The following is an 18,553-nucleotide window of genomic DNA, read 5'->3' as shown; positions in this document are numbered from 1 at the left end:
CACCTCTGTGCTTCTTGGGTGTCTTTGTTGGACTGCCAGATTCCACCTTGAATTTCATCCAACCATAACACAGCTGACTCATCCTGGGTTTCCTATAAACCATTAAGAGCAAAACAGTATTAGAGGCATGAAATCAGGGTACATGCCATGATGGTGGCTTCTGACACTCAATGAGAAACAGAGGAAGAGGTTTCAAGTATACAAGACGTGGAATAATCAACTGGAAGAAGCCAGCATCAAAAACTGGTAAAAGGGTTACACGAGAAATACCTCAAATGTAAGTGACGGATATAGGAAGATGAATTCCAGTCATTCAGGAGGATGAGAGCACAGGAAGGGGCAAAAGGTCCAAACTGGGAAGAGACCCAGGGACTTAAACACTGACAAGGACCACGGCATGCATATGAATACACAGTACATTTTTTTAAAAAGCCTTCTTTACCAGCAATATTCAGAGGGAGTAAATATTCTCTATGTATTTTTTGGGCTTCCCTGGTGGCTTAGTGATAAAGAATCCTCCTGCCGATTCAGGAAACACAGGTTCGATCCCTGATCTGGGAATATCCCCTGGAGAAGGAAATGGCACCCCACTCCAGTATTCTTGCCTAGGAAATCCCATGGACAGAGGAGCCCGGTGGGCTACAGTCCATGTGGTTGCAAAGAGTCAGACATGACTTACCAACTAAACAGCAACAACAATACATTCTCTATGACCACTATTTTTATGACTATCAAGACTATCGCAAAGTTAGGAGTCACTATGGAGAATTTAAGCTTATCATCAGCTTATATTCTAAAACTCAGAAGTTAAATCAGTTGTTGCAAACTTAAGAGACACATCTTCACACAGAAACATAATAAATGGTGATTAGTTTACTCAGCGTGGCCAAAAAGAGTTTCTCCAGCCCACAGTGTAGTTTGAGTTGAATACTAGGGACAAGGGTGAGACAGAAATAGAGTCTTTTTCTCCTTTTAGGCAAGGCACCTAGGGTTTCAAAGTGACCAGGCTGGGAGAGTTGTGTTTGAGACAACCTTGGCAGACCTACCAAGAGTAACTACTCCTGAGGCTTGAGCTAATAGCAGCTGGGATAAATAGTAGCTCAAAAAATCCTTTGAGACTGCTTGATATAAATATAATTTGCCAAAGCACCAAGGAGACGGTTGGGGTCAGTTACTTTAACTGTGTTGTCAGATGAAGCAGGGTCTTGGCTTTGGGAAAAAATGGGAAGTTTCACTGTCTTCAGCACACCCAGTAGTTGAAGAAACTACAAAATCTTAGAGGAGGCTCGGCTTTCCTCCTGTGTTATTGGGGAGAGACACAATATTTCATTCAGCCAAGCCAAGAAGTCACAAATCCCCACAGTTTACAAAGTGCCTTGGTGACAGGGTGAGGCCAAAGGAAGCCACCTGAAATCCAAAGTAAAGATTTCGCTCAAATGCAGAGTTTTAGAAAGAAAGACCACTTTAAATTATGTTAAGCGCTGGGCTTACAATCACAGGCACTGTCCCAATGTAAGAAGCTCACAGTCTCAGTAAAGGAAAAGAGGACTCCAATAAACAGAATACAAGAGCAAGTTGCCTAACAGCTGCAGAACTCAGCCGTTCTCTACCACTGGTCAGTTTCTGTTACTCAAAATAGAAAATGGCCACACACAACTCTCAAGAGTCCTGTGAATAAATACTGGCAATGCTAAGTAATAGTTTCAATATGAGATAATATACTGAGTCAGTGACAACTTATACTGAGAAGTCATGAGCTAGACTGCTGAAGGTATAGCCTCTGAGAGAAGTGGCGTAAACATCCTTGCACCCTAAAAATGGGTGCTTCCAAAGAATCAGGTCATTTGGAGTTTCAGTTTTAGGCTAATCATACATGAGCTATCTCTGCACAGAATCTCCTGTAAGCAAAGCTGGGAGATTTGGCTCAGCCTTCCTTGCATCTGGAGAAAGGTGCAGCTTATCAAGAATTCTGACTATCCAGGGGATTTCCCTGCTGGTCCAGGGGCTAAGATTCCATGCTCCCAATGCAGGGGGCCTAGGTTCAATCAGCTCCTGGTCAGGGAACTAAATCTCACATGCTGCAACTAAGATCAAAGACGAAGATCGAAGGTCCCCTGTGCCGCAGCAAAGACCTGGTGCAGCTGAATAAATAAATAAGTATTAAGAAAAAGAAATTTTGACCATCCAGAGTTCTGTCATCTTTGTTCCATGCAGAGTAAAGCAGGAGAAATAAAACAAGCATTTTCATACATACACACATTTCATACATTCCTAAGAAACAAGTGACAGAGCTGTGGTGTGAAAGGAAAAAAAAAAGACTGGATCCGTGTCTCAGGTGGGTCAGGGGGAAATGAGATCGAAACATCCTTCCTCTGACTGAAGGAGGCAAGACAGATGACATACACCATCATCCCAGTGTAAGGCAAGAAGGGGACCTCACTGCTCCAATTAGATCAAATCAGATGACACAACTCAACATCCTCCTGTGAGAGTTTGCTCTAAGAATTAATTTAAACCCCTCTAGAGAGTTAAAAACCTGATGAGATATTGTGGAGGATATTAAGATGAAACAGATTTAATGTGAAAATGCCATATAAAATATACCGAAATAACATCCCCTGACATCTCTGACTACACTGTGAAGCACACTGCATTTTAGAAGAGGTAAGAGGTAAAGAGCCAGGGACCAGAAATAAGAATCCAAGGAGTGGGCGGTGATTGGAGGTAAAAGAGGTGGAGAAGCCACAAGATACAGGGAAAGGAAAGGGAAGACAGACAAAAGAAAGAACAGTTACCATACGTATGTATGTATATGGAAAGCACACAGACATTTGCAAAGGGTACTGTGAAAGTGAAAGTCGCTCGGTTGTGTCCGACTCTGCAACACCATGGACTGTGGCCTGCCAGGCTTCTCTGTCCATGGAATTCTCCAGGCAAAACTACTGGAGTGGGTAGAGTCCCTTCTCCAGGAGATCTTTCCAACCCAGGGATTGAACCCAGGTCTCCCACATTGCAGGTGAATTCTTTACTGTCTGAGCCTCCAGGGAAGCCCAAGAATACTGGAGTGGGTAGCCTATCCCTTCTCCAGCAGATCTTCCTGATCCGGATTTCTCACCAGATGAGCTACCAGGGAAGCCCACAAAGGGCACTTCTCACCCCTTAAAACCTCCTTAAAAGTCTCTCGTTTTATGCAGCATGGATGCACGTGTCATGATTTCTAAAATATTCATAAATGTGTAGACACATACATGTGTAATATAAATGTAATATCTTAATCTTAGCACTCATCACGTACATTAAACATGCTATATATACATATAGATATACATTAACACATCATACATACCATATACACATGAAACACACATACATGAATCTATAAAACATTTATTAACACAATTGCTGACCAATCAAAATGGAGCCTTGATGGTTTAGGTATCGATCTTCTAGTTGCTCACAGTAAACGCTCAGGGAAAGAGCTAGAACTGGGGGCGCCACACACTTGGGAGGTTTGGGACAGGAGCAGTGTCCCAAACAAAAGTATCCAATATTCCTACAACTGGTCCAGCCGTGTCAGTGCACACCTGCTGGTTTTTAGCTACATGCATGTATGCATGCCTGTGTACACACAGACTGTGGGGCAGGTGAGAAGCAAGACTTAAACATTATTCATATTTCCAATTATGAGTTCCTTGAGAACCCCTAATGACACTGAGGCAGGGCCCTGTGGGGTTCCTGGGCACAAGGTCTTTCTGTCTCCCATTTCTTTGATTACAGGAAACAGCTTTCATTCAGCCTCTGTGACCTTCTCTGAGTTTGGTATTCTGCCCACAAGCATGTAGACCCCAGACTAATTGGACCTAAAGGTTGATGACGCTGACTCTTCCTTACCTCGCTACCCATCCATCAGTCTATAAAACTTCTTACTGTTTTCCCCAAGTGGGGACATGTAGCTTTTCAAGGCAGGAGTTTGCTGTATCCCCCTTTGCCTAGCAAAGTAATAAAGCTATTCTTTTCTACTTCACTCAAAACTCTATCTCTGAGATTTGATTTGGCACTGCTATACATAGAAGCTGAGCTTTAGGCATCACTAATACCATGCCTTGGCATTCGAACAATACTAACCCAATGACCAGTAATCTACTTTTAGCAAGTATTCCCAAGGCACTAAATTTAAATGAAGAGAGAAGTGACTTGGTGAAAACAGTGGAGGCAGGACCTTCGAATATCCCTTCTACATAAAAGCAACAAAAACACTGGCAAAAATCATCAGAATTAACTTTTTTAAAACTCCAGAAATTAACCAAAGGCTTCCAGCAGTCAGAGAGAGTTTATCGAGAACAGTTGACTCTCTGTAAGAGAGTGAGGTTTGTGGCGCTTTAAATGGCTTTATTCCCTTTTTGTGCTCTGCCCACCCACTCAGCTCCCACCCCGTGCACACCTTCCTCCTTCAGATCTATCTATTCCCAGAAAACTGGCATTAGTTGACACATTAGGGAGTTCCCCGGAAGACCACAGCTAGGTTCTCTTTATTTGACCTGACTCAGAGCGTGCCCAGTGCAAACAGCCTTTCTGGAGTATCCATCCAAAACAGTAAGAGGTAACTGCTTCACATCAGAGATGTCTGAGGCAGTGGATAAACACTTAGGCAAAAATAGGCTAACAGAAGAGCTTAAAAACACAGACTTCCCCAACGGTCCAGTCGTTAAGACTCCATGCTCTCACTGCCCAGGGAGAGTTCAATTCCTGGAGTTCAATCCCTGATCAGGGAACTAAGATCCCACAAGCTTCAGTGCACAGAAAAAAAAAACCAAAACCTCCAAAGGAAAAGCTAGAGAATGAGATGTCCAGGGACAGCTTTGAAAAGCTCTGACAAATTCCTGGGATGGGGATCTAGACGACGACAGTGCATGTGTAGGCTTTGCACATGCTCAAAAAAGACCTGGTAAGACTGTAAGCTCTGACACTGGCTGACCCCGGGGCTCTGGGCAAGCATGAAGTGAAGGGTAAAGCAAAACTGTGAACTGCCCAGCTGAGTGCTGAAGGCAGGCCCCAACACACAAAGCCCCTCAGCAAAGGCTGGAAGCGTTGCTGGTTCTAGGCATTCAAGGGAATTTCTGTCTAATCGTTAGCTGACCACTAGCTAGCCAAGCAGAGACTTCAGAGGACACACATGACAAAAAATACAGACTTGAAAGGACTGAAAAGCACTGGGCAAACAGCAACAGAAATGAACTGGCAATAAAGCCCAAGGACGGGTAGGATCTGATTTCCAAACCTTCTCTATTATATTATTAAAATGTCTAACTTTCAGCCAGAAATTACGAGATATGTAAAAAAAACAAGACAGCATGGCCCAAAGAGGAAAAAAAAAAAATAAAGCAGACAACATAGTAGACAAAAACCTAAGTCAGCAATCTAAAGTATGTTCCAATAACTAAAGGAAATGAGAACGATGCCTCACCAAATACAGAATATCACACGCACACACACATACATATATTAACGAAACAGATTAAATTATGAAGTTGAAAAATACAATGACTGAAATATTCACTAGAGGGATTCAGCAGATTTGAGTAAAGGGAAGATATATGCATAATGGAATTCTCTAAAGGCAAAGTGAAAGAAAAAGAGGCATTTTACTTGAAGAAAATCTGAACAGATCTATACCAAATATAGAGATAAAAATCAGTTAAAAAAAAAAATCAAAACATATCCTACAAAAATAAAACCAAACCAAAAATTCATGACCATATGACTTCACTGGTGAATTCTACCAAATGTTTAAAGAACTAACACCGATCCTTTACAAACTTTTCTAAAACATAAAAGAGGATGGAACACGACTCAATTCATTCTATGAGGCCTTTATTACTCTGATACCAAAACCAGATACAGAGATAATACAAGAAAAACAGACCAAATTTAAATTAAGCTCTTTCACTTGCTAAATTGGGAACTCAGATGGCTATTTTTAAAACTACTCCCAAGAGGAACTTAAAAGCTGAGCTGAAGCTTAAAAAAAAGACAATTATATCTAAACTATAGTGTACCCAACTGAGCCTGGCAGTGTAAGTAAATTTTCCTCTAATTCTCCCTATTCCTCTGCCTTTGATGGACTCTGGAAAGTTATTCCACAGCAAAAGGAAATGCTTCAAACTCTAGTCATATCCTCTAAAAGTTTAACTCCCACGACCCAAACAAAAGGAGCAGTGAGGCCCATCACATGATGAGAGCAGGTACAACTTATATCCTCAATCTTCTTTCCTTTTTTAGACATGGACCCGACTTAGTTCATTCTTGCAAAGTCCACTCCTTCTGGACTAATAAGGCAGCAAAAGACAACATGACCACCACTGGCCTGTGCAGAATCATAGCAGCCAGGCCCCACACTAGAGATTCTGAATTACAGAAACAGAGTTAAAGCTCAGGAATCTGTATTTTAAAAATGACCTTTCAAGGTTTCTAGTGATCAGTCGAGTTTGGGAAGCTCTGATCCAACAAACTGGTGTCACAGACAGACCTCCACTTATGGCTTCCTATGACCAACTGCTTCTCACTAGAGTAACTCAAACCAGCTAATGTCTCTGTCTCAGTTTCCTGGCTACAAAATTTCCTGGGAGTTGTGATTCAACCCACAGCACAGGATCAACTGACATGCATAATAATGACCCTCTTAAAAGGAACCTGGTACTTGCTACATGTATACATTTAGGACACATTAATATCAAGTACTCTCATGACAACAGAATCAAAGATCTATCCACATTATATTATGGGGCTCCCCTGGTGGGTCAGTGGTTGAGAATCTGCCTGCCAATGCAGGGATACCAGTTCAATTCCTGGTCTGGGAGGATCCTACATGCCAAGGGGCACCAAAAGCCTATGTGCCACAACTACTGAAGCCCACACACCCTAAAGCCCACGCTCCACAAGAAGAGAAACTACTGCAATAAAAAGACCTCACACTGCAACTAGAGTAGCCCCCACTCTCTACAACTAGAGAAAGCCCATGCACAACAACAAAGACCAATGCAGCCTAAATAAACACATAAATTTTTAAAATAAAATCTAGGCACTGGGCTAATACCACAGTTGATTTTTGCCTCTTAAAAAAAAAAATTGTATTATCTACAACTCCTACCCCACAGCCCAAACTTACAGAACCCACAAGGGTGTCAGTGTACAAAAGCTCCAATTATACAAAAGCCCTGGTCTGTTTCACTACTTTTCATTTTCCAGAAAGAATCTGATCTCCTGAATAAAGAAATTCTTTTAGCTCTTCTGCCTGCTGCAAGAACCTCATGGCAGGGATCTTCATAGTTGCGGGTCTCGGCACAACTGTTGAGGAGGTCCTTATTCAACTGTTGTTGGAAGAATTTAAAAGGAGATGAACCACAATTCAGACAAACAGGTGGTCATTACACTTTAATCACAGAACAAACAACTGAGGGCCTACTAAACGCATGGCGACTTCCTATTCATCAAGAGGACTAAAACAGGTGTAAATCTCATCCATCTCCTCAACAAACTGGCTAAGAGGCAAAACAAACTTTTTAAAACTGTGTGACAGTTACTTTGGAAAACATATGCATATCAGCATTATCCCTAACAGCCACAAAGCAGAAACATGATCATCAGCTCATGAATAGATAAATAAAATGTGGTGCAGCCATACAACGGAATATCGTTCAACAACAAAAAGAAAATACTAATGCATGCTACAGTTTGGATAAACCAAGGTAAGTGAAGGAAGCCGGTCACAAAGGACCACACCTTGTACTGATGATTCCATTTATACGGAATGTCCAGAACTGACAAATCCACAGACAGAAAGTAGACGGATGGGTACCTAGAGCTGAAGAGATGGCAGGGAAACCACTTGGTACTGACGGGTACCAAGTTTCTTTCTTTTTTAAAATAATACTTGTTTATTTATTTGGCTTTGCTGGGTCTTAGTTGCGGCATACAGGATCTTTTAGTCACAGCATGTGGGATCTAGTTCCCTGAACAGGGATTGAACCTGGGCCCCCTGCACTGGGAGTTTAGAGTTTCAGTCACTGGACCACCAGGGAAGTCCCCTAGGTTTCTTTTTGGGGTGATGAAAATGCTGCAAAATTGATTTTGGTTATGCTGTAAAACTGATTGTCTATGAACAACGAAAAACCACTGGACTGTACATTTTAAAGCAGTGAGCTATATGGCATGTGAACTGTATCTCAATAAAGCCATTAAAAAGAAACCTTATGGCATTATTTACTAAAGCCTAACATACGTATTCCCTATGACCCACAAATTCCACTGCTAAATGTATACCTGATTGAAATGCATATACACATTCACCAAAAGACATGCACTAGAATATTCACAGGAGTACTGATTGCAATAGCAAGTGAGAATCAACCCAAAATTCACCAATAACAGAATGTATAACCACAAAACAGAACAGCACACAACAGTAAGAGTGAACCAACCACTGCTACATGCAACCACATGGATGAATTTCACTAACATTAAGTGGGGCAAAAGAGGCTAGACACAAGAGTAGATAATGTATGATCTCATTTAAATGCAGTTCAAAACCAGACAAAAATCAACTGTGGTGTTAGAAATCAGGACGCTGGTTACCAGCACATTGCAGGGAATGAATGAGGATGTAAGGGAGTATAAGGGGGGTTTCTCTTAATGCTTTTTATAATCCGAGCACCAGTTACATAGGTATGCTCACTTGAACATTTATACAACTGTATATTTAAATAATTGACACATTTTCCTGGATCTTATGTTTCAACAGAGAATTTATGTAAAGAGACATAAGAGGTGTGTCTACAACCATAACAACAAACACCAACAAACAAACCAAACGTGTAAAATAGCACAAGTTCCGGAAGGCAGAGTCTATGACTCTTACACTGTGTGCTCCACTGCTCTGAATCTAAGGGTGCCCAAGGACAAGTCATTGAGTGAACACCCCTCCCTCTGTCTCAGTTCTAGAATGGATGGCCTTCTCTGAACAGAAAGGAACAACTCAGGGCCACTCACCTGGGCCTTCTCTCTCTTTGCTCTGATCAGTGTGTCCTGATAATGCTGGGCCACTTCTGCGAGGACCCCCTCGAGTTTAGCTGCAGGAATCTGCAAGGCCTGCAGGGTCTTCTGGGCATCACCTTCATCCAGGGCTTCGTTAATCAAACCAATGGCTAAAATCCCTACACAGGGATGGACAGAAGGTTATTTTTTTAAATTAAGAAACTGTATAAATAAATCAGTCTTTAAACAAGCTAAGTGACCATCAATCCTCTACCCAAGTGCTACAATGAGTTAAACTACAATTTGCCATCCAAAATGTTAAGCAGCATTTAAACTTTTTCTTTTAAACGTAGTGGGCTTTTTTCATCTAAGTAAACTCCCTTATATATTTTTTCCTATTGAAATTCTCAAGTCTTTTTGTTTTATTTTTCATTGGTCTAACTGAAGAGTGAGGAGGACTGTGATAAAACTAGCTTCACAAGATAGCTTTCCAGTATACTCCAATATGTGATCAAAGCTATTCTTGACTCACAAAAAGTCGAGGGTTCGAGGGAATCTTTTTTAACTTTTTACTTTGGATTAGGGTATAGCTGATTAACAATGCTATGATAGTTTCAGGTGAACAGCGAAGAGACTCTGTCATACATATACACGTGTCCATTCTTCCCCAAACTCCCCTCTAATCCAGGCTGCCCCATAACACTGAGCAGAGTTCCCTGTGCTATACAGTAGGTCCTTGTTGGTTATCCTTTTTAAATACAGCAGTCTGCACATGTCAATCCCAAACTGAAGCATTCAAGGGAATCTTAAAAATCACCTAGTTCAACATTTTTATAGAAAAAAATAAAAGGATGAGGTTTAGGTGTCTCTTTAAGATCACACAGCAAACAAGTGGCAGATGGAAAATCAAAGCTCAGAGCCTCCTTCTCCAAGGCAAGGCTCTTCCCACTACATCACTGATTATCTCTCACAGGAAACACTAAATAAAACTAGGAGTGTTCACTCCTTAAGTATCTCAGCCAGCTGGACTACTCTTTTTTGATTTTTAATTTTTGGCACACCACATGGCCTGCGGGACCTTCGTTCCCCAACCAGGAATTGAATCCACACCCCCAACAGTGGAAGTGCACAGCCTTAACCACTGGACCACCACAGAAGTCCCCGCACTGCTTCTGTAATGACTCCACTGTATAATAAAAAATTTGGTTGGTCTTTGTCTCTGGCTTCTGGAAAGTGAAAGTTGCTCAGTCGTGTCTTGACTCCATGCGACCCCCTGGGCTGTGGCCCAGCAGGCTCCTCTGTCCATGGATTTTCCTAGCAAGAATACTGGAGTGGGAAGCCATTCCCTTCTCTGGGGGATCTTTCCGACCCAGGGACCAAACCCGGGTCTCCTGCACTGCAGGTAGATTCTTTACCATATTTCCCAAGTGATAGGAGTGTCTTTGTTGTTCATGGTAGGCTCCTAGGATCACACCTGAGTTTATGCCAAACAGGTGACTCCTGTTGGGCCCCTAGAAGCTTCTGGCATAAGGGCTGGTCATGCTGGAAAAACCAACCATGTGATCAGAAGGTTGGGGTTTTGAGTCTTACGATCTCGGAACATCAGCTTGGCTATTCCAGACACAAAAAGCAGATTGGAAATTGAATTCAATTACTTGGCCACTACTTTGCCAAGTAATTTAATCAATCAGAAGTAATGAAGCCCCAGTAAAACCTCTGGATAGCTAAAGCTCAGGTGACCTTCCCGGGCTAGGACACACATCAATGGGCTGGAAAGGGCAACAAATCCTGAGGACACAGAAGCTTTGAATTTGGGGCCCTTCAAGACATCACCCCATTGATTTCTTTTGGCTGGTCCTGATTTGTACTCTACATAAAACTCTTTTTGTACTCTTGTACAATAAAAGTCAATTTGTACTCTTTATAATACTTTGGCCACCTGAAGCAACAAGCTGACTCATTAGAAAAGACCCTGATGCTGGCAAAGATTGAAGTCAAGAGGAAAAGGGGACGACAGAGGACAAGATGGCTGGACGGCATCACTGACTCAATGGACATGAGTTTGAGCAAGCTCCAGGAGATGGTGAAGGACAGGGAAGCCGGGCTGCTGCAGTCCATGAGGCTGCAGAGTCAGACACGACTGAGTGACTGGACAACAGCAATGATAAAACTATAACCACAAGTACAGTGCCTGCCTGAGTTTAGTAAGTCAGTCTAGTCAATTACTGAAACTGAGCGGGTGGAGGGGACCCCTGAATATATTTTCGAAAGTACGGTGACCTGGGAACACCAGGTTCAAAGCTGGTGTCTGAAGTGAGAGACCTCTTAAGGAGGACAATTTGTGCAATATGATCTAGCTCCAGGCAGTGTCAGAACCTGTTACAACAGCATTTAAAAGTAACAGATCACATTCAATTCACCTCCTGAAAAAGCTTAGTTCTCTTTACACACTTCTCCAATTATAGCAGTGGCCTGGTGTTTTTAAAACAATAGACAACCGTAGCTTTTTGAGATAGTTAAATGGACAGGCTTTTTTGTTTTTTTTTTTCAGTTCCCAGAAATCCCCTGGGGTAGTGTCCCCGGGAGGGTGGGATCACACCATGCGTGGCTATGGCATGATTGGGGAGTGGAAGCAGCTCACTCACGCTCATGCTCCTCCTGCACCACCCGGTTCACATGGTCCACAGAAGCCTGGATGTCATTCCACGTAATGAATTCATTGTTCTCTGCACGGGCCTGAGCTTTCAGCTTCATCAGCTCATCCAGATACCTGCCCCATTCCCCCGACAAAAGAGAGAAGTGCAACCTTAGAAAAGGGACCTGCGGGGTTATTTCTGTGGATGGGAATAAGAAGACGTGGCGGCACAGGATCCAAGAGATGGCTGAGGAACCCTAAAAGTTTGATGTATTCTAAAGGTCAGCTTTGGGACCCAGGCGTTACCCTGAACAAAGGGTAAAAATACAAAGATACCACTAATTCTTATTATCTATATGAAAAATATTTATATTACTTGTTCTAAATTTCAGGTAAGACTAACTCTGGAATCCGAGGCAGCAGCTCAGACAACCCCTCTGAGGATCAGAAAACAAAGTCAAACACCAGCTAATAAACGTACAAGGAATGACAGGTCAACAAATCACCATTCAGCAACTCTCACTGGAAGTCTGGGTTTACACAAGGATTATCAGTTGGGGTTAAAAACATTAGACAAATGGTTAATGGAAAACTGGACATTGTGATGGTGTAAAAGGTACAAAAAAAAGATTATGTTCTGGAGATAAGGGAGAAAAATAAATACACAATGAAGGGACTGGCAGACTGCCTAACCCAAGGATCAGTCTCAGTATCTCTGATGGTGGGGACAAGCAGGTATTACGTGCCTCTTAATATGAGAAAATATGAAACACACGTCACCAAAAATCCTTCACTGAATCTTGACAAGTCTTTAGACCTGATTTCCAATTTACAGGAATAAAACAAATATTAGGAAGCAACCAAAACTGAAAATGGGACATTTTAGAGGACAACTGGCTCCAACTCTTTAACAAGTCAGCGCTATAAAGAAAGGGATGAGGCTAGATTAAAAAATATCAAAGTGGGGGTGTGTGAGGTGGAAGGAGGTTCAAGAGGAAGGGGACATGTGTATACTTATGGCTGATTCATGTTGATGTATGCCAAAAACCCAACATAATAAAGCAATTATCCTTTAATTAAAAATAAATAAATTTTTTAAATAAAATAAATAAAAGATACCAAAGGGACACAATATGGATTGCATCCTGGTTTGAAAAACCAGCTGAAAAGAACAAACAGTTTGGGAACAAGAGAAGAAGTATGAAAACAGACTAGGTTTAGAAAATATTCAAGAAGTATTATTGACTTGACAAGGTATAAGGATGTTATTTTGACTACATGACAAATATCCTCATTGTTTTCAATAAGCGTATTTATAATAAATTTAGGAGTGGAATGCTATAGTATCTGTAATTTACTACAAATCCTTCAGCATAATAAAATGAATTGAAATACGGGGGGCAGGGGTGTGGGGGAACCAAAAGACGATTACAAGCAAGTCACGATTCCTGCAGAGAAAATAAGACGTTGGCTCACAGAAGACAGAGGTTAGGGTCAGGGGCACCCACCTCTGGCAGTTTTCCTCCTCGATGTTTGTAAGGCCTGTCACTGAACTGCTCAGTTGTTTCCACACTGTGTTCATGTCTCCAGATTCTAGTGCCCTGTTGATTAGGGCCACCGATGACAGCATCTCCACTGCAACAGAGAGCTCAGGGTGGGTGAGGCTACGCTGCAGAGAAAGGGAGAGGTGGGCAAAGAGTAAGGAAGGGCATCTTGGAAGACCCAAGGAGGTCAGACATTTAATAAAACCACAAGGAGTCTAAGATTCTGGTTAAAAAAAAAGGTTCTGCCTAACTACACCCAGAAGTGGGTATTCAATTCATGTCCACTCTTGTTTTGCTCACAAACAGCACGGGTTTGGTGAGCTCACCTCGGGACTCTGCTGCTGCAGGGTGGCCAGCTCCTTCTGATAAAGATCAGCGGCAAACGGGTACACCTGCGGCAGCTGGGCTTCAGGGTTCATCAGTTCCAGGACAGTCTTCTCGGCCACGCCCTTCTGGATTGCGGCATTGATTGCTGCCACTGCCGCCAACCCTGGGTAGAGAACTCGAGGTGAGAAAAGCCACTGGCTCCCAGAGCCCCAAGGGGGTGCAGACGCCAGTTTTCACAGGAGAAAATCATATTCTGCAGCTAAACTATTAGTTGTGACGTTTGAAGTGGAACTTCCACCTTCAGACAGTGGTCTTCTCAGTCTGAGGATGAACTCAATGGTACATGAGCCGCATCTCAGTACATCTGTTTTCTTTCCTCTTCTCTTCTCCTCACCCGTTTTCTTTCCGCTCCAACTCCTCCTGCCTGCCACCACTACGCTCTACCTAAAACATCTCTCCCCTACAACAAGGAGAGCCTGGCAAAGTTGTTGTTGTCGTCGTCGTTCAGACACTAAGTTGTTTCTGACTCTTTGCAGCCCTATGGACTGAAGCCCACCAGGCTCCTCTGTCCACGGGATTCTCTAGCCAAGAATGCTGGAGTGTGTTGCCATTTCTTTCTCCAGGAGATCTTCCTGACCCAGGGATCAAATCCACATCTCCTACATTGAGAGGCAGATTCTTTACCACCGAGCCACCAGGGAAGTCCTAACCAACCATGTAAGCACGTGCTTAGAGCCAAAGCGAGCCTACACGGACTCTGGTTCTACTTTTAAAACTGGAGGACTCCTACTGCCACCAAAGGTACCTGGTAGTTGACTGTGGCTAATAGGCTTGGGGTGGGTTGAGGAGTGACAGAATCTACTCCTAGGCCCCTCCATGACACAAAGGCACTCTCCTCCCCTACTCAGTACCTCAGGGGACACACAGCTGAGGGGACTCTTACTTCTCTGATATTCCTGGGCGGCAGTGTTTGCAGCATCCACTCCCGACTGTAGCTCCTCCTTCTGCAGGGGCTCAGCCTGACCACCCTGAGAAAAGCAGAGAATATTCAGGTAAAGATGACGCTTGCCTGCATGTCCAGACCTCACAGTTCTCACATGCCAACAAGTTATTAGGGACACTGAGCCACAGACCTAAGAGACAGCTTCAGGCTACAAGCAGCTGAAGCAGTAGCTCAAACTGGAGTCAAAAACCCTTGTCAAATCTGGGGAAGAATGACTTTCCAGATACCAGCACACCTAAAAGAATATTTTGTAAAGAGCATCGAAATGTTCCAAGATAAAATCTTTATAGAAGCATCAGCACATTAATGCTGCTTTCTCTGGCCAATAATGAGAATTTATAAAACGTATACTAGTCCTTATTTAGCAAAAAAAAAAAAAAAAAAGCCCCTTATATTTGTTCTAAAAAATAAAAACCCATAGAGTACAATCCCACACAGTCTACTCTTACTGCAATATTAAATGCTTTCCAGGTATTAGCCAGAGGAAACTCATGAGGTATGGGTTTTTTTTTTAAAGTGGAAATTCCTGAAGTAAGAATATAAAATTTCAGGTTCTCCCTAATGGCTTTTGTTGTTGTTCAGTCACTGAGTCGTATCCGACTCTTTTGCAACACCATGGACTATAGCCCACCAAGCTCCTCTGTCCATGGGATTTCCCAGGCAAGAATATTGGAGTGGGTTGCCATTTCCTTCTCCAGGGGATCTTTCCAACCCAGGGACTGAACCTGCATCTCCTGAATTGGCAGGTGGATAATTTACCACTGAGCCACCTGGGAAGTCCTCTGCCCAGCAGTTTCAAGTTGTGGATTTAACAGACTTCAAGTGAAGGGGTGGTGATATTCAGAGGGTGGGCGAAGCTATTTAAGAGGGGATTTACAACTCTACAAGGAAAAGAGAGCTGAAGACAATGTGCACTTTACCTGAGGATATTAAACAGCTTAATTCACATGCAGGAGGAACAGTTATATTAGCAGGGTGGGGGGTGGGGAGGAAGGCCCCACAGATATCTTTACACAACAGCATGAGATTGAAATGGATGGAAGTCAAGCCTTACAGGTGCCACTCAAGATGCTGTTACCTGTCTCTTCTGCTGTCTGTCACTCAGGAGCTGCTTGAGGTACCAGTCACTATTCTGCTGCTGCAGCCCTCGCAGGCCCAGTGCGGGTGACTGCAGGATCTTGAACAAGGCTGGTGCAGATCCCTGCTCCAAAGCCAGGTCTATATTTGTTAATGCAGCAAGCACTGAGGAGGGAAAAAAAGGCAAACGCTTAAAACAAAACTATGTTAACATCACAGCCGGGAATTTTTTTCCTTCCCCAAAACCAGTCTCAGTTCAGAATGGGGAAATATAATCAGTTTGGCCTTTCCTGTGGAGCATCACAGAAGCATTAGGCTTTGAGGGTGGAAGAGAACCTTAAAGTCTCCAAGTTCAGAGGTTCCCAGGGTGTTTAGAATTAACGGATTCCTAGACCACACCCCAGGCCCAATAAGGGCAGCAATTTAAGAGGCACCAATAATACATGCCTGCATTCCCGCTAAAATGCCAAGTCTCTATCCAGACTAAACTACTACACAGGAGAAAGTGTCTCCCACTGCAATTTACTACATCTCTGGATGATTCTGTTTAAAAAAAAAATTGTTAAAGCTTACACACTAGAGTTGATACTTGAGTACCTCCAACCCCTCTTCCCTGTGACTGTCTACTCCCAACTAAAGAGGCTTAGTTCCTTCAAATATCTCTTATTCAGGATCATTCTGAATCCCTCCATCATCCTGGCATCTCCAGAAGGTACTCTGCCCCTAAACAGTGCCGAGACATCGAGGCTGGTCTGACCGTGTGGAGCAGAAGGGGCTCTCCACGCTGCCTCAACATTCTCTACTTCTAGTCACAGAACCTGACATCACACAAGGTCATTAACACATTATCGACAGTAAAAATGCAGATTTCCCTTCATCTGAAAATGATAATAAAGGTACATTCCTCCCAAGATTCCTCATGAGATTAAATGGAATCATACACGTGAAAGTACTTTGCATATTATAAAATAAATAAGGTATTAAGTTGAAAGTCAAAATAATACATTTTCTGATTTCAGAAATGACAGCCCCTGGAAAACTGTAATTATTATTTTCAGCTTCCCTATTTTTAGAAGAAAAAATAGGGTTCTCCTTCCCGTGCCCCATCCAGGAAAGAACATCTAATCTTATCACCAAAGTAGCAAAACAAATCAATAATAAAATACTAAAAATCAAAATATTGGGGGCATAGCAGTAGTTATCAGTTTAAACTGTTTCATTTGTTAAAAAAAAACAACAACAACAAAAAAGAAAATTAATGTAAGGTGTCATAAAGAAAACAGTCCAAGAAAAAATAAAGTCTCAAACCAGAACTAATAAATAACACCAAGAGGTAAAAGGACGAAAGGCTAGATTCCTAAGATGTTCCCTTCTTTCCAACCTTTTCCCCTACGATTTGGCTCACTGGTCACCACACAGAGGAGGTGAGCAGCTCTCTGAATCATGGCTGCAGGTCTACGTGGCCACTAGCCAACTAACCAAGCATTTTCCCACAAGGACCATGCTGTAAACATAGTCAGGAACAAAACAAACAGGTTGTCTCCATCCTCAGGGAGCTTCTGTAGTAGTGGGGGACTGAAAATAAAAGCAACACAGGCTGGTAACAACCAGGCTTCCTCTCTGTAACACAGAGTCTCAGATGATCCATCTGCAAAGGCATCTAGTCATTTATGCTTTTACTGGAAATGTAAACTTACTATGTACATAAATACGTAAATATTTAAGTGGATATTTACTAATACTTATACAATAAAGTTTAGAACAGGGGTTCCCAACCTCCAGGATGCCTGATGATCTGAGGTGGAGCTGATGTAACAACAACAGAAATAAAGTGCACAAAAAACATAAAGCGCTTGAATCATCCTGAAGCCATTCCCCATCCCCACCCCCATCACCCTGGTTCATGGAAAAACTACCTTCCATAAAACTGGTCCTTGGTGCCAAAAAGGTTGGGGACCACTGGTCCGGAACATCACATACTTTCTCCCACTATGCTTTAATTATCTAATTTTCCTTATCCTACTTAACAAAAAAATAAGAACTCTTTCTCATTTTTAACTATTTGGCCTGCAGCTTTCTTCTGGGGCAGCATAATGGCTTCACTGCTCCTTCTCAAGCCCTAGGGAAAGAACCTTATCTTTAATTACATTAAGATAATTCTTGGGACCTAAAGTCCCTCTGTCTTCCAACTTTCCCTTGTCTCTGACTTTCCCTACTGTTAGGAAAAGATTTTTTTGTCCCTCTATTGAGAATTCTGCCTTATCCTCACCTCCTTATCTACGCTAAGAACCCCAGTGAAGGGTCATGTACAAACCTTGAGGAAAAGTCATCATTCTTGTCTTTACTCTGTGACTGTATTTCACACATCTCTGGTTGCCTTGAAATTACTCACTGAATTGTTCTAGCCAAGTTGCCCTGAAATTATGCATTTGCCTACCTTCCTCACTGAAACGTATCTGAGGGAATTTTTACTATTTTGTTCCTTTGACCACGTAAGAACAATATGCACGGAACACTTTCAAAATACACGCATACGTTTCTTTCCTTATGAGTTTATAACTAACTCTAACATAATCAGCCAGGCATAGCAATAAAGGCCCCAAACAACATAGTAGAGAAAAGTCCCTTAGTAAATAAAAGAGTATTTTATGCCGTGTATGCAGCAGGAAATGTGCTGGACTTTCTTCTACAGAGAGAACTAAGTGCAAGGACATTCTGGTTTATACTTGCTGGCTAAAGCAGTATTCATACAGATAGAGCACAACCAATCACCCATAGGTGAATGGAACTACAGCCCTATTCAGAAAGCTATTATCCTAAATGAACCAGAACGGAACAGAACACACAGACTCCTGGTCAGTCTACCATAAGGAGTTGGTAAAATCTATAAATTCTCACCAGTTATTCAGAGCATTAGTACAAGTGAGAAATTAGGAT

At 42.4% G+C, this 18,553-nt stretch overlaps 1 protein-coding gene across 1 annotated transcript in view; it reads right to left on the bottom strand.

The window, feature by feature from the left end:
• The window catches only part of IQGAP1 (IQ motif containing GTPase activating protein 1), a 107,096-nt gene that overhangs the window by 32,271 nt on the left and 56,272 nt on the right, over positions 1-18,553 (bottom strand). Inside the window, exons 10-16 of the mRNA XM_006058277.3 lie at positions 15,618-15,781; positions 14,480-14,564; positions 13,536-13,699; positions 13,174-13,334; positions 11,676-11,800; positions 9,046-9,209; positions 2-92 (exon numbers count right to left, since the gene is read on the bottom strand). Of these exons, the coding sequence (XP_006058339.1) occupies positions 2-92; positions 9,046-9,209; positions 11,676-11,800; positions 13,174-13,334; positions 13,536-13,699; positions 14,480-14,564; positions 15,618-15,781 (954 nt within the window). The remainder of the gene's footprint in view (position 1; positions 93-9,045; positions 9,210-11,675; positions 11,801-13,173; positions 13,335-13,535; positions 13,700-14,479; positions 14,565-15,617; positions 15,782-18,553) is intronic.

Source organism: Bubalus bubalis, chromosome 20 (genome assembly GCF_019923935.1).
Source record: "Bubalus bubalis isolate 160015118507 breed Murrah chromosome 20, NDDB_SH_1, whole genome shotgun sequence".
NCBI classification, from domain to species: domain Eukaryota; kingdom Metazoa; phylum Chordata; class Mammalia; order Artiodactyla; family Bovidae; genus Bubalus; species Bubalus bubalis.
Note: the sequence above shows the minus strand (reverse complement) of the source record. Positions and strands in the feature narration are given on the sequence as shown.